We start from the raw sequence: 15,815 nt of genomic DNA, 5'->3' as shown, positions 1-15,815 counted from the left end.
CTCCATTTTAAAATACAGGAATAACATCATTTTATAGGCTTCTTGTTTTCTAATTGCAATGCTGCAAAAATCAATGGCTTTTGGAAAGTAAAAGAAACGCACACAGTCATTTGCTGCAAACCCTGCTAGCCAGGAAACAGCACTGGCCAATAAACATAAATACTGTATTCCCCATCTTGTGGAGAAGGATGGGACAAAAGAATGCCTTGAATGTTTTCCATCTGCTTTAATATTTTTTACTACAGGTTAACAATTGTACCAGCAGCAATTTGCTAAGCAAGCAAAAACTGTAATTAAATATACCTAAAATACCCTTCCAGCCTCCAAATAGCACTGCCAGGAGCACAACAAAAGCTAAATCTGACAATCTTGCCAAGCTGTCTCTGAGCATTCTCACACTGGATGTAACCGAGTGCAATGGTTAAAACAAGCTTGTATTTTAATGTGCTGTCATGCAAGACTATTTAAACCTCACTGGGAAGATGCAGCCCCTGTTGCTGTCACAAGGGCTGGAGAAGGAGCCGCCTCTGCTACTTGCTGGGCTGGGCACCCTCAGCCCCTGGAGCAACCCGTGCCTCAGCCCTGGCTCTGGAAAGGCACCTCTGCAAGGACAGCTGAAGGCAATGGAACAGCCAGGAACAAATGACACCCAAACCAAGCATTAACTATGCACATTTCAAGTCTTTCTGCCAAGACAGAACTGTTTCCCATCAACCCATTCCCAAAATCTTCCTCTGGATGAGCTACTATCATCACCCATGGGTCTTCCCAGTTAACGAAGCCAACCTTATTCATATTCTTTCACATTAAACTCACTGGAGAAGTCAATGTCATCAGTGGATTGCAAAGCATTTGCAGAGTCACCATCAGCACTAGGTCCCTGTGCTACCATCACCAGTCACCACAGTGACTCCTGCCCAGGCCCAGGCCACCACTCCTGCCCATCACAACAGAGAGGTCCAAAACAGACACATCCTGAGACTGATGTTGTAAAACAGCACTGAAAATCACCCCTCTTTCCAGGTGATGGAACCGCTGTGCGTTTACCCTGCGGGCGGAAGGGACACTGCTGAGCAGTACACAGCACCCAACGAGGAGAGCTCACAAGGACGGTACCAAAGTGTATTTTTGTTGTACTCTGTCACCACCCACAGTTCTTCTGAGCTCCAGGCCCTGCACGTGCACTGAGGACGTACCACTGTACCCGCAGGCCACCAGACCACCAGCGGCTCGGCGGTTACCACCAGCAGTTGCTGCTCTGAACGCATACGCAGGTTTTACAGGGGGGAGGATGGCTTCATTTGAAGGCTTGAGACTGCATATGCAGAGGGAAAAAGCCTTCTTTTTCTGGCAAATCCTTGTCCACCAGATTTCATCACCTTGTCAATAACTTCACACGTTGTCAGAAACAGATTGCGAGGGAAGGGAGAGGTTTGGTGAGGGAGTAGCTCTCAAAAGATGGAGAACGAAGCGCTACAGAAGTCAGGAATTCAGCTGCACACTGGGACTTCAAACCAGGGCAGGTCTCCTGTCTGCAGCCGTGACGATCATCTCTAGCCAGTGAAGTGAGCAGTGACATATTCTTCAGCCTGGCTGCATCACCGCTGTGCAAACAGAAGAGCCTCAGAGCAGCGCAGGTAGCTCAGTGCCCCTGTAGAGGAGGAATGGCACTGGCACTGGCCATAGTCACAGCATCAATCACTCCTTGAGGCCAAGCCATGGAATGTGAACACAGCGAGGACCTCGGGTGGGATGCTCTGCGCATCCCCAGCCAGCGCTGAATGGGACAGACACCTCCTGGGCACAGAGAGGTAAAATGAATCTAAGAACAACCTCGCTGTTGTAACAGCAGTTTCTGGCTGAGAGAAAGCAGAGCTCTCATAGTTACAGCAACACCTCAAAGAACAAACCTCCACAGACCCGCCGGTTCCCAGGGCTGCGTGGGTCCCCGGCGAGGGGAAGCTCCCCACACGTGAGCCGTTTGGAGCAGTTTCTGACACTTTCTCCTCAAATACCTCTCTGCAGAGTCCCTCCTGCTGCTGAAGGAGGTCTGTCCCACCCTGCGCTGCTCTCATGCTGCTCCAGCATCGGCAGGTCCGTCACTGGACGTGCTTCCCTGAGAGGAGCTGGACAGCTGGGAAAGGGCAGGGCTGTGGGAAGGAAAAGGGCGAGGACAAGGCTTGGTGCCCGCACCCTTCTGCCAGGGATAGGACTTGGCAGATGCCCTCCTGCCCCGGCACTATAAACCACACACACCGTAAGGGCTGCATGGCCAGCAGTGCCAGGACAGGATCTCACACGTGTATTTACCACACAGACAGTGCTGGTGACAAAGCACGTCACCAGATACGGGAGTGACAGGGAGTGCTCTGGTTGGGATCACCAGGCCAGGACACTGATGGGCAACCTTCACACAGAAACCGAGGTCAGCATTTGGCCTTGAGAACCTAACTTAGAGCAAACCTAATTGCATTAAGGACCACACAGCGTATTGCTTTAGAGTTTTAGGCTTCAGAAGCTGAGAATCCCATCTGCAAGAGCAGACTGTAGCAGGATTCAGCTATTAATAGCCACTGGTACACACTTACTTCCAGCTGAGGGACACAAGGAGGGAGGAGACAACCAGATGGAGATAATGCATTACGGTGACACAAGGCCAAAAAAACAATGATCTACTTCCCCACATCCACACACACACATCTCAGGCTTGCAGCGGGGAGCAAACAAAGTGTCACATGTGATTAACTCATAAACATCCTTATTACAAAGTTCTTAGGCTAGATCAAATGTGCAAACATGACAAGACGCCACTGTCTCCTCCCGAGAGCCCCGCGCACACAAGGCATTGCTGCAGATTTCAGCTTTGGCTTCAAAGCAGTGTTGCCAAGATCAGCACCCTGCCTGGATGTGCACTGATGGGTAAGAATCACTAAATACACCTGTAAAATATGAGCAAGAATCCTCCTCACGTTTTTGAGGTACTTTGAGACCTGCTCGTGAAGGAGTGCTGGGTGAGAACCAGGAGCTGCTATTCCATCCCCAGCATTAAGCCGGATGTGATTGCTGTTGCCTGGGGCTGGATCCCTGCATCAGCCTCTCGGACGGGAGAGTTGCCCCCAAGGGGTGCCGTGCCAGTGGTGAGCACTGATTGACCCCTGAGCACCTTGAGGACCATGGGGAGACAGGTCTGGCTCCACTGACATGAGCTCCCCATCTACAAGGTGATCAATGCATGGCATCACAAACACCCTCTTTGGGCAAACTAAACCGGTTGGTGCCACAAGTACTGACCTCTCACTTTCTGCCCAATGACTAATAAAGGATGCCTCTTCATTGCTTTCATTGCTAAAAAAAGCTGAACAACCTCTTGCTGGCTGGAGGCCCTTCATTAATAGCACCAAGCTACTGTATTTTGTAGGGCTCTAAATGAAAATACTACATCAAGGGGTCAAACAACAGTATGGAACAGGGTCCATAACCTGCAGGGACACTCTGACCTGGCTGGTACTGGGGGAGAGGAGTTTCCAGCTGCCCATCGCTGGATGTGACAAACCAGGAGATGCCTTCAGGATGCCAACAGCACACCCAGCACTGGGCCAGCCTGGCTGAGAGTGGCTTCTCCCTGGCTTCCTCGCTCACCACAGCCTAACACGCTTGCTAGCAGCGGACCAAGACTCCTCACAGCAACTGAGCCTCTGGCTCTCTCCAGCCCCAGGCTGCTTTCTACCCCGACACCAAGAGCCCAGCAGATGCAGAAGTCACATTCTCAGAGCACCGTCCGTGCATTTTCCAGCCTTGCAAACGCCCTGGGTCACACAGGCCAGGACCCATCTCTGCACGACTCCAGCCACACTGTGCATGGGGCCGTGTCTCAGCAGACTGAAATCATGCTGGGTCTCACAGCTGCATGAACCCACAGACCAGAGCTAAGGCTGGGGCTCCGAAACATCACTGAAATTCAGCAATACATGGCTCTGGGAGACGTGCAGATCCCTGTTCTCCCCCATGTCTTCTGACACAATGACTTTTTGCAGAAGGCAATTGCTGCAGAGCCACTTGTAAAGCTTTTGGTGGGCCTATGAGATGGGATTCGCATCTGCCAAGAAACCAGGCAGACAAACAGGGCCTCCCCTGGACACCTGCATGATGCTCGTCCTCCAGCGGAGAGCATTACCCCGCACCAGTCTGCAGGAGCAGAGCAATCACAAGCAGACATCTGGCACACCACTCCTGCGAGCCAGAAATTTCAGTGGGGAGCCAGTTACAAAGCAACACTGCTCATGCTGTTATTGTAATTAAGGGTCTGTCAGCCTCCTGCAACCAAGGCCAAGTTTAGTTAGGGACTGTGAGGGAGGGCTCTCAGAAACCACCTCTCTAATTCTCCATTTCCCACCTCCTGATCCCACACACGCACATTTTCACACGCAGCTTTCCAGCCACAGTCAGAGCAGTGTCCACCTCTGCCGGTGTCTGACTTCCAGCAGCAGAGCCCATCTCCTGCTCCATCACCGCATGCGTGCACGTGCGGCAACAGAGCAGGGCCCCATGGACACAAAGCTCCTTTTCCCCCGGCAGCTTCCCGCAGCACACACCGCAGGCCGGGAGGCACCGTCCTCGGGCTGCCGTGCCCTGGCAAAGGGCTCTGCGGGGCTGCACCAGGAACACCCAGCCCAGGCTCGCGGTGCTCCGCAGAGTGCCTCTGGGCGCGGCTGGTGGGTAGGAGCCAGGTGTTAAACACACCACGGCCCCCCCGACGCCGATCGCATCTGGCGCCCATCAGGCCGAGCCACGCAGTGAGGCAGCTCCGTCAGCGCGAGGTGGAAGGACAGGCGCCTCCGTACCCTGACCTCCGTGCTGGTAAGGTTTCCTCAGGCTGCAAGCGGAGCAATCTGTCACCCCAGCTAATGCTGCTCATCAGCCGCTCACTGCTGCGAGGCTGGCGGCAGAAAAGAACCGTCAGTGACTGGTTCTCACTATCTGGTCAAATGCCCACGTTCATCAGACAGGCTCTTTTCACCAGTCAGGGTGCTTTTCCCTCGCTCACAGAGCTAACAAATGGAATGCAAGGAAATGCTTGTTTAAAAACCCCAGTGGCCTCCCAAGGCCTACGGAGCCTTGGAAAAGAGTGTCCTGGGGAAGCCGCATGTGCAGGGCTGGTTCACCAAGGCTGCAGCTGAAATAGCGGCTCTGCCAGGAGCCGGTTCTTCTCCTGTCACCGTACTTCTTGGGGAGCCTGTTACCAGCATCCTCGACAGTTTCCACTTGGAAACCCCTGCACTAAAAGGAGCTGCAAATCAAACCAGGCAGCCAACAGGATTTTTAAATTTAACTACAAAATTATTGAAGCCCCCTTCGAGGATGTTATCACTGGGTTTACACCCACTCTGGCTTCAGATAATACAGCAGCAATAAATGGTAATGTGCACTATGGAACATGATTTATTTTTGCCGAGCAGGCTTGGCATCTATAAATCTCAGCACTCAACATTTAAAGTTATTCCGATGACAAAATAGACATGAGGGAGATAACACTCTTTATCTCCATTAACATTTTATTGTTATTCAGCGAATATGGATACGGGCTGATCCAAGGGTAGGAAAATCACAGCAATTTTTTTGCATACTCGGGAAGCTGAGATAATGGTGGTGGTTTACGGCTTCAAGAGGGAATCAACTGAAATGCAGGACAGAGATTGAAACGGGATCGGCTGTCTGGTTTGGTTTCTGGTGCCTATTTCAGTTACCTCTCCATCCACAGGACCTGCTTTAGGAGGGATGGTCCCCGGCCCTCTCTACGCACACTCACTGCACGAGCACGCAGGGAAACAGCTTTTAAGGGAAACAAAAAGGCTGCAGAGCAATTCTGTGCCGCACAGGCAGACAGCACTGCAGCGAGCAGAAGCTGTCTGGATATACCAGCTCTCCCCAGCCCTGCTGCCTGGACTCCTGCGGTTCCCACAGCCCCAGCACAAAGCTCCTGCCCCTCCTGGCTTTGCTCCTGCTGCCCAAGGTGTCTGTCACACCTCGGAGTACTACAGCAGGAGCCACGAGGCTCCTCTCATCCATCCAGCAGCGCCTCCAGCCCCAAGGCTGCAATGTCCCCTCCCACCACCAGCACCCCTGACAAAAACCTGGCCTGAGAAGGGCCAGCCCAGGCAACACTTGGAAGGATTCAGAGGACCAAATTGCTGAGGAGAAGCTTGAATCTGACACAGGGAAAATGTCAACTTATGGAAAACAGCCGGGTTATCGAAAAGGCTCAACAACAATGCAAAGCTACAATAAAGGGTACTCCTCTGACTGCTTCCCTGGCCCATCACCTCTCTGCTCGCCCAGGCTTTGCCCAGCAGGAAGAGGGGGCTGGATTGTGAAGGGCAAAGCAAAAAACCATCCCAACTCGGTTAACTGCTCAATGCAATGGCAAACCTCACAGGGAACAGCACAAGGATGTTGGTCAACAAGCTGGAGGGAAGGGATATGATCCAGAGGGACTTGGACAGGCTGGAGAAGTGGGACTATGCCAGCCTCATGAAGTTCAACCAGGCCAAGTACAAGGCCCTGTCCCTGGGCCAGGGCTACCCAAGAGTAAATGCAGGGTGAGTGGAGACTGGACAGAGCAGCTCTGAGGAGAAGACCTTGGGGGCTTGGTTGATGAGAAGCTCCCCATGTACTCTTGAGCCCAGAACCCCTGCATGTGCTGGGCTGCACCCCCAGAGCATGAGCAGCAGCTCAGGAAGAGGATTCTGCCCCTCTGCTGTGCTCTGTGGAGCTCTTAGGCAGAAGCTCTTCCCTGCGAGGGTGCTGAGGCGCTGGCACAGGGTGCCCAGAGAAGCTGTGGCTGCCCCATTCCTGGCAATGCTCAAGGCCAGGTTGGACACAGGGGCTTGGAGCAAGCTGCTCTAGCGGAAGGGGTCCCTGCCTGTGGCAGGGGTTGGAGCTGGAGGAGCTTTAAGGTCCCTTCCAATCCAGTCAGTCTATGAGTCTGTGGCAAGAATAACAACAGCACCCAGGACTCCCTTCACTCTGCCACGGTGAGCGAGGTCCCACTAATCCATGCCTGCACTTCCAGAGTGATTCAAAGGCCAGTGGCACCGGGCGAGAGGAGCACTGCCATTCCCTGCTATGGGGGGAACTACTCAAAGACCCTTCAAATATTTCCCCTCAAGAAATCAGGCTCACAATGAAGCAGGAGAAAAACAACAACCAGCACTGAAACAACTGCTCTGAATGGAGACATTGACTCTGATGGCTCAATTATACCTCTACTGGGGAGGGCAGCAGGACCCAAGCTGTGTTTCTGACAAGGTAGGAATAACGCACTGATTCCACATCTGGGCTCTGATTTTGCATTGCCCCAGCTCCAGGGCAGTCGCCAGCCCCATAAGTCACAGGGACTTTGGGAGGGCCACAAGGAGCTCAGGTGCCATTGCCCAGGGCTGCCAGGCATCCCAGACCCAGGGTGGTGCTAGACAGGGATGCTGTGATGAGATGCCAGTGGGTGTTTGGGGTTTACCCATAGGCCCCAGGCAGACCTGCCATGCAGCATTCCACTGTGGCAGGGCTCCCCAGATCCCTGCAGTGGTGGATACCAGCACACTTCTGCCCAGTGCATTCCCTGCGGTACCCAGGCTCCGTGCAGCCCTGGCTGCAGCTGGAGCATTGTGCTTGCTCAGCACATCAGCCTGAGTGCTTCCAGCAGCTGAGATCAGGAGGGATGGGGAGGAAGCAGCTGCTATTTTTAACCTGCCTCATCAGCACCCTGCCACGTCAACGCACCTCAGCTCTGCTACGTGTGCACAGCTCACACCTCTCACAGGGGTTACAGGAGTCACCAGCCCACACCGGTGGCATTTTCAGCAGCTGGGACATATTACCAAAGGATCTCTTCCATGAGCCTTTATTCCCACAACCAGTGACCAAGCCACTGGCAGGGGTGCTCCTCTGCTCTTAACTCCCAGTTTAGGGTACCTGATGCTGCCACAGCATTTGCCTTAAGCCCAATGACCTGCTGACTTCCCAGGGACAGGATATCTTTGGGAAGGAGGTGTTAGGGGTTTGGTAGAGCCCTGTGGACTCTTGTTCACACAAGTGACAACAGCTTTGCCAGGGAGCAAGGCCATACTGAGTAAAACCAAAAGCATATCCAGCCCAGCATCCCATCCCCCATGGATAACTGGAGATGCACGCCAACAGCGAAATCACGTAATGTGTTTCCAATCATGTTCTCCCACCCTCTAACAACGTTCAGCTCAGGGGCCTCCCAAGCCAGAGGTGATCTCTCCGTGCTTAGTAAGCCTTGACAGCTCTCATGACCTTATCCAGCCTCACAGATACTGAAAGATTACAAGGGTTGACTATCCCATGGGAAAACTTCCCAAGTCTGCTCCCCTTCACACAACTGCTGCTCCTCCAGACCTCCAGAAGTTTCCCCACTTAAGTTCCCTGTGCCCTGCCCGACACAGCCCAAGGCAGACCCCCACCATGGCATGGAGCCCCACACACGCTGGCGGCTGCAGGACACTGATGAGACACCAGTGGTTTATAGAGACCGGCCATCACTGCAGGAGCCAGCTGAGGAGCAAGCACATCCAAGGGGAGGCACAAAACGGAGATAGGCACAGAAGGGACAGGACGGAAGGGGCATGGGGAAAGCTTTTGTTGCCCCAGGCCTCCACCACTCCACCAAGTCCCACCATCCCATTTGGAAACCTGAGGATCGTGCAGTGCCCCACAGATGCTGTCACCAGTGACCAGGCACTCTCGCAGACCATCAGCACCGGGTCAGAGTCACATCATTCATTACCTGCTCCCAGTCCTCTCACTAATCCCAAGATTACAGCATCCCCAGGCATATCTATTCTCTCATTAATCTGAACTTAAAAGTATCCCCAAGTCGGCTTTGACGCAGGGCACTACAAGCACAAGGCTCTCCTCACAGTGATCCCAGGATTAGACAGAGGGAGATGCGCCTGTGGGTCCTTCCAACCTGGCTGGAATAAAGACTCTAGAAGAGGAAGGGAGGGCTAAACATAGTGCATGTGTATAAATAAAAAGCATAAAAGATGGGATTATGTTTCATAATCAAAGGATTTATGTGATAAAACAACAACTTCACGGAGGTTCCTGGATTAATTAAATCCCAATCCAGATGATCCCCAAAATAAACTGACATCATTCACAACAACAAAAATACCCACCAGCTCTCACCGTGAACCCAGGCTGGGGTCAAGCACCTTGTGCTTTTCTGGGAACCACATGCAGGCTTTTATAGAGGTCACTGTGGCCACAGATTTCTCTTCACAAACTGACCGGGAAATGAAACAGTGTTTAGGGACCTGGCACAGCATGACCCAGGCTGCTTCTGGAATGTGCTCCCTGCAGGCGGGTGACCACCTGGTCAGGCTGTAATGGCACGGATTGCTTCTCCCCACAAAACAGAGCAGGGGAGCCTGAATTTATCCTCTGCTCATGCACCCAGCGGCTCCAGGGTACCCACAGCTCCTGGTGAGCTCCTGGTGGGGGGACTCATGAGGCCATGTCCTCAGCATCAGGGCAGAGGCAGCTCCTTCCAGCAGCACAGTATGACAGTGGGACAGGGAAAAAAGTGGAACGGGAATGACAAGAGAGGCAAGGGAGTTTCAGCTGGAAGTAACAGGATTAAACTAGGAAAAGGAAATGAGGGCTTAATGATAGATTTCTCAATGGAAAAATCTATTTGATTTAGGAAACACTCCTCAAAGAGATTAAAGACTCGATGGACTTCAGCCAGCACACTGGGAAAAGGGGTGTGGGGAGCAACTGAAAAGCAGATGCAGGGAGCCATGGCCCAGGAGACAGGGTGCACCCCTGAGGCCACACAGCCCCTGTAGGGCAGGTACTCCATTGGCAGAGCCGATGAGAGACAGGGATATCCTTCCAGGGGTGCTTCTGGATCACAGCTGGCCCCACAGCAGGCCCACACTGTGGCCGTGGGACAAGGGTCCTCCTCCAACAGCACAACCATGTGCTCACAGGCATCCCACCTGAACCCACATGGGCTGGGTCCAAATGTCCCTCTCATCAGGGCACGGAGCACAGAACAGGGTGTTCACACCATCCCTCCTCTGTCTGGAGGTATCTACCCAACTGTCAACCACCAAGAGGACTGGGGGACCTGCTGGGTGGGCAGCACCACACAAGAAAGGTGACACGCAGAGCTTGAAGACTTCAGGGGATGGGCATTTTGGGTCAAGCTACTGGAAATGGGCCAATGTGCAGGGGCCCCACGCCTCTAGGAAGCACGTCTAGCAGTGCAAGCTACTCAAACGGTTTGTTTGTATCCAAATAGTCTCAATTTGTCCTACTTCTGGCTGGGCGTTGAGCAGAATTGCCAATGAAGATGGGGTTATGCAGCAGAACAAACCAAGCTTATTTTGCGAGCATCTCTCACGAGGAACCCGCCGTTCACGGCAGTGCTGCCAGCTCCGGGCCAGCCAACAACCGAACAGCAAGGCTGGAGCCTCACCCGGCTCCAAGTGTGGGGATGCAGCTGCATCTCTGCAACTCGGTATTCTCTGGCAGCCAAAGTCGAGTTAGCACAATGGCTGCACCTCCTTCATTAACAGCACTCTTGAGCACCGTAAGAAGGAGGCATTCAAGTGTCTGCTTTTGAAAAGCCATCCTCATCCCGCATTTGCATTCAAATACCAGACCTATTTAAGTGACGACACTTCACTAAACCGAATTGCATAACCCCATCCTTCCCTCACTGACACACCACGGACACCTTCACTTGGAGCCTTCACCTCCGGAGCAGGATTTGGAAGGATTTTTATTTCAAGACATGTTACCGACCACATCGGTTTAGGCACATTCTGCTTTCACGTGTAATAAAAAATAGAACTGAATCGTCTTCCTTCACTTGTTTTCCTCGCTAGCAAGATCTACCATTTCAGAGCACATTCAGCCTTCCTCCAGCATCACAACCGCATGGAGAAGCACAAGTCCCGAGCGGCATGAGATGAGGAGAAACTCCCAGCTGAGAGACAGCCACCAAACAGGCTCCTGAGGCTGATTCAGTCCGGCCGCAGCAGCAGCGATCCCTCGGATGAGTCCATTACCGCCGCACAAACCCTGCCGGCCCGTTTACTGGGCAGAGCTGGGCTATGGTTTTCTCATACAGCACACAAAGCTCTTCTGAAAACACCAGCGTGCAGCTTGAGGAAATCCACCACGGATTACGAAACAGACTGGATCTTACCCCTGAAAACCCCTGGAAGCCCCGGCGTCACTGAAATCACTATATCTGCTCATCAGGCTCACCTCAACCCTCCATTCTTCCCGGCCACAGAAACCACGCTCTCAGCAGGTCACAACAGGGCAGCTATAACCCCAGTTTTTGTCTGCTGCCTGCTGCAGCTGCCTTTTATAACACAGAAACAGCAAATTCATCCCGCCACAGCCCGCAGTGATGTGAGCCAGGTTTGTGGACACGGGAGCTCGGCTCCATCCCACCCCTCCGGCAGAGCTTCCCTGCCTCCTGCACCGGTGAGGCGTCTGCCACCCAGCCCCACATGTGACACACCAGGAGCAGCGAGCCAGGGACAGCCGGTGTGCCACCTCCCTGCTCTGGGCACTGCCAGTGCCTGGCACTGATGTTCCAGCCACACACAGGCAACACGAACGTCCCTATGGCCGTTTTCTGTGGCTCACCAGGTACCCAAAGCTTTCCACTCCTGTATTAAACCAGATATGTTCCTGATAAACCTTCCTTTAGCCATGGGCTGGAGTAATAACGTTCCCAAAGTCTGGTCCTACATTGGCTTCCTTTTGAGCCTGAGGAGGATGAACCAGCACAGGAAAGCCTCTTTGGCTACTAATCAGCCAAACTACTATTAATAAGCCTTTATTTATTAGCTACTATTAATAAGCCTCTATTTATTAACTACTACTACTAAGCCTGCCCAGGCTCCCTGGTGTTCAGCCTGTTTTCTGAAGTTGGATGCAAGGGGTCAGTGCCACCGGGAGGGATGGAGCCGGTGGTTTTGCTCCACAGTGGCTGTGTTTTCCTCCCGAGGCAAGGATGCATGGGGAGGCTGGAGGCAATGGAAGCAGCTCTGGGCTGTCGGGAAGGGCAGCAGAGGCAGCCGCTGCTCCTGCCCTGTCACTCCTCCAGCCCCGCCGGTGGAGCCTCCCTCTTTGTGGCAGCTGCAGCATCACGAGCAGCCTGCAGCTCCCTTCAGATGCCTGATCCGAACATGGCCACAGCGTCTGCTCCGCTGCCCGAGCCTGCGGGAAACCGTGCTCAGACGCACCCGTGAGCTTCGCCGGGGCTGACACTGGCCATGTCCAACAGATTTGGCATCTCCTCAACCCCCGCAACACGCAAGTCAGAACACGCAATTCTTCCTGCAGAGGCTTGCAGCAAAAATAGCCCTGAGATAACTATTTCATTTCTGTACCGAGAACCGCACCGGGATCTACCTTATTTCCAAGTCTGACAACCCCGCTGCAGCCACAGGCCACCTGCGGATGCGCTGATGCAGCTGTAACCTAAGGAAGCCGAGCTTGAAACCGCTCCCGCCCGCCTCCCGTCTGCCGGGAGCCCCCAGCCCGGAACCGGTCCCGGCTCCTCGGGGAACGGGCTGCGATCGGCCTGGGCTGGAGGCTGCCGGCGGGGCCGGGCTCGATTCGACCCGCTCCGCTCCCGATGCCCGGGTGGAGATGGGGGTCCTGGGACCCCGGTTCGCTGTTCTCCTGCCCGGCTGCGGCTCCGCTCCCTCACAGCACCGAGGGGCCAGCGCGGGGCGGGCCGGACCCTCCAGCCCGGCTCGGGGGGCCCAGCGCCGCGGGATCCGGAGGGTCCGGCGCTGCTGAGTCACCGGAGAGGGTCAGCGGGTCCGGACTGAGCCTCCGCGGAGCGGCTCGGCAGGGGGGAGCGGGGCCCGGCCCCGATGCAGGCAGCGGGGGTTCGACAGGGGCCGGGACCGGCCCCCCCACCTGCTGCGGGGAAAGGGGCTGCGGCTCCGCGGCACTCGCTCACCTTCCGTGGCATAGCTGTGGTCTCGCAGGAAACTGCTGCTGATCTTGCGGGTCTCAACGTCCTCCTCCATTGACGGCGGGCTGGCGGGCGCGGGGCTTCAGCAGCCGCAGATCCATCATCCCCCCGCGCCCTGCTCCGCGGCGGCCGGCCGCGAAATGCCGCGGCGGTGGCGGGGGGGGGCGGCGCGCAGGGGCGGTGGAGCCCGCTGGCTCCTCCCATACGGCACGGCTTGGCTCGGCACAGCACGGCACGGAGCTCCGCCCGCCCCGTCGGGCACGGCGCGTCTCGGGCGGGCGGAGCGCGGCGCTGCCGCTGCCCCTGCCCCGGGGATGCTCCTGCCTCCGAGGGATGCTTCTGTCTCCGGAAAGTGCCCCTCCCTGACCTGCCTGCCCCGGACACAAGAACTAAGCCGGGCTCTGACACCAGGCCCCTTCTTTGGCAGAAGAAGAGCCACTGCGTGTAAGCTCCGCGTGCCCTGGGACAGAGGCTGCAGCGAGGGCCATGGGGCAGCCACGCCAGCACCAATAAGGCGGGGGGGGGGGGTGACCACACCCAGGCTCATCCCTCTCGGCTGTGGAAGGGGTAGGGATGCGCCGAGGCTGTTCAGGTCAGTGAGGGATGGGAAGGAGTGAAGGTGGGTCGGTGACACTGGGGAAGACGCAAGCACAGGGGCTGCGGGTGAAGCACCGTGAGCTCAGGGTGAGCCATAGGAACCCCAGAGCTTGGCGCCCACCTCAGCAAAACTACGCTCTGCCACAGCACAGGAGCTGCCTTGACAGCCCAGTGCCACATCAGTGGGGAGTGTTACTGGTACTGGGACAAGCGGGGAAATAAGGGATACAGAGGGAATGGGCAAAGATGCTGAATAACTGTAAATACAGTGGTGCGCTGCAAATAAATTTCCTCTCCTAACTGTAGTATCATAATTAAAATCTCATTGGGAAGGTTCAAGATTTTACAGCCTCTTACTATTCTGCTGCAATCACACTGCCTCCTTGGGAGCTGCTGATTTCAGGGCAAGCACAGGAGATAACATCTCTGAACAAGAAGGCTCAAGGACTCAAGTATGTCCAGTGTGCACATCATGTGGACAGAGCACTCGGCAGCACCACTGATGAGTGTGGATCCTCTCAGATGAAAGGCAAGAGAGAGGAAAAAGCTCTTTCTGCCCCGTGTGGTGACCTTGTGAGGCAAGGTGAATTCCCAGGCTCTCACTGTGCCTCTCTTCCACTTGCTGACATGCTGTCACATTGAGGTTGATAAAAAGCATTGTAAACCTGCACCTTGGAGAACTCCAGCACTTCCTCACAGTCATATATAACTTCAAGGATTTGTCAGTGAAGCACATCACATCACAGGCCATTCGTTAATACAGGGATTACTGAGGTGACAAACCAGAAGCATTCATCAGACAGGCACAAGCCTGAAGTCTCCATGCCCAAAGCGTTCACTGAGTTATTCTGGAATTTGAGTTCCTTGCTACAATCACCAGACACATGTTTAAGTTAAGCAAGCACACTGTATTTGTGGCTGAAGCTGCTCTCAGTTGCAGTGGGCAAGATCCACAGCTCAGTTTGAAGTCACTGTGACACGGCACAGGACCGAGCCATGGATTCACGGCCAAGCAGAGATGAATTTACCAAAGCCCTCTTGCAGGGCAGAAAGAGCCACAGCGGTAATGTTGTGCTTTAAAAACAACTTTTGTGCTGCTGGTAGCTCCTTGTAGATGCTACAGTGCAGGGGACCGGACCCGAACACAGCACTACAGGACTCAGAACTGCTGCTGGCTCCAGGAAAGTCAACTGACGGCTCCGGGCTCAGTCTCCTGTGTCCAAAGGGAAGGGAAGAGCACGGACCCCCACAGGAGAAGAGAGAAGGAAAGGAAAGGTAAAACCAAACCTCTACACCCTGGAACCAGACTGCTTCTGCCTGCCACGTGTGTTTGCCTGCACTTGTGTATGCTGGGTGAGACACCGGAGCAATCTGGCTCAAACAATCCCAGCGCCAGGAAAGAAAAATAAAGATGGATTTTTAATAAGCAGATATTACCATATCACATCCTCCCTTCAGATCCCAGAGGGCAAATCTCAGTCAAGTCACTGCCCAGCTGAGTAACAAGCCCCTGCAATGCTCGTGAATATGGTTTAGGAAACAAACACAAACCAGCAACCTCCTCCCTTTCATTTCAGCAGGCTCCGTCTTCAGTGTATTTCCATTTTAACAAATGCCAAGTCCTTTCTCCCATATTAACTAGAAAAAATTACTCTCCCCATTGTGTATGAATTAAAATTACTATTCATAAGTCCTGCAAAGTTTTCCAGTGCACTGTATCATTTAAATACATCCACAAGCCACCCATTTGTTATGCAACATGCATAGGAGCTGCATCATGAAATCCATTTATTCTCAGCTTTTTAGAATCCAGGAATGAGCCTTTACAGTAACTAAAAGCATTAGCTGTCCTAAGCGGGAATCCATTTGCAGATTAAATTCGCCAGAGGTCAGCTTGTAGCTGTCACTGCTTTCCAAACCCCCGCCCCTCTCCCATGTTATATACCTTGACATCCCTTGAAGAGCCAGGACACTTTCCACTTCACTGATTTTTGCTTCAATTAGACTAGGTTTAAGAGCTCCCATGCACAGGTTTCTGTGGGACCTCAGCAGTGTGTTAAGAATAATTGAATCAAGCCTCTGATTTCATGCTCAGCACAAAACTTCCTTCACCTCATTTGTTTTACCTTCACATCTAAGGCACTAAATCTATTTTCCTAATGACTGGACTGGGTTCAAACAC

The 15,815-nt window shown here is 53.9% G+C and overlaps 1 protein-coding gene across 2 annotated transcripts in view; it reads right to left on the bottom strand.

Moving 5' to 3' along the window:
• The window catches only part of PPP2R2B (protein phosphatase 2 regulatory subunit Bbeta), a 60,006-nt gene that overhangs the window by 30,731 nt on the left and 13,460 nt on the right, over nt 1-15,815 (bottom strand). Inside the window, exon 1 of one of the 2 annotated variants that reach the window (XM_057412397.1) lies at nt 13,022-13,243. The exons of the other annotated variant lie outside the window; for it this stretch is intronic. Within the exon in view, the coding sequence (XP_057268380.1) occupies nt 13,022-13,091 (70 nt within the window). The 5' untranslated portion in view covers nt 13,092-13,243. Of the gene's footprint in view, nt 1-13,021; nt 13,244-15,815 lie in introns of those variants that run through there. 2 annotated transcript variants of the gene reach the window in all.

Source organism: Pezoporus wallicus, unplaced genomic scaffold, assembly GCF_028554395.1.
Source record: "Pezoporus wallicus isolate ANWC-B61680 ecotype Strahan unplaced genomic scaffold, APGP_CSIRO_Pwel_v1 contig_7842, whole genome shotgun sequence".
NCBI classification, from domain to species: domain Eukaryota; kingdom Metazoa; phylum Chordata; class Aves; order Psittaciformes; family Psittacidae; genus Pezoporus; species Pezoporus wallicus.
Note: the sequence above shows the minus strand (reverse complement) of the source record. Positions and strands in the feature narration are given on the sequence as shown.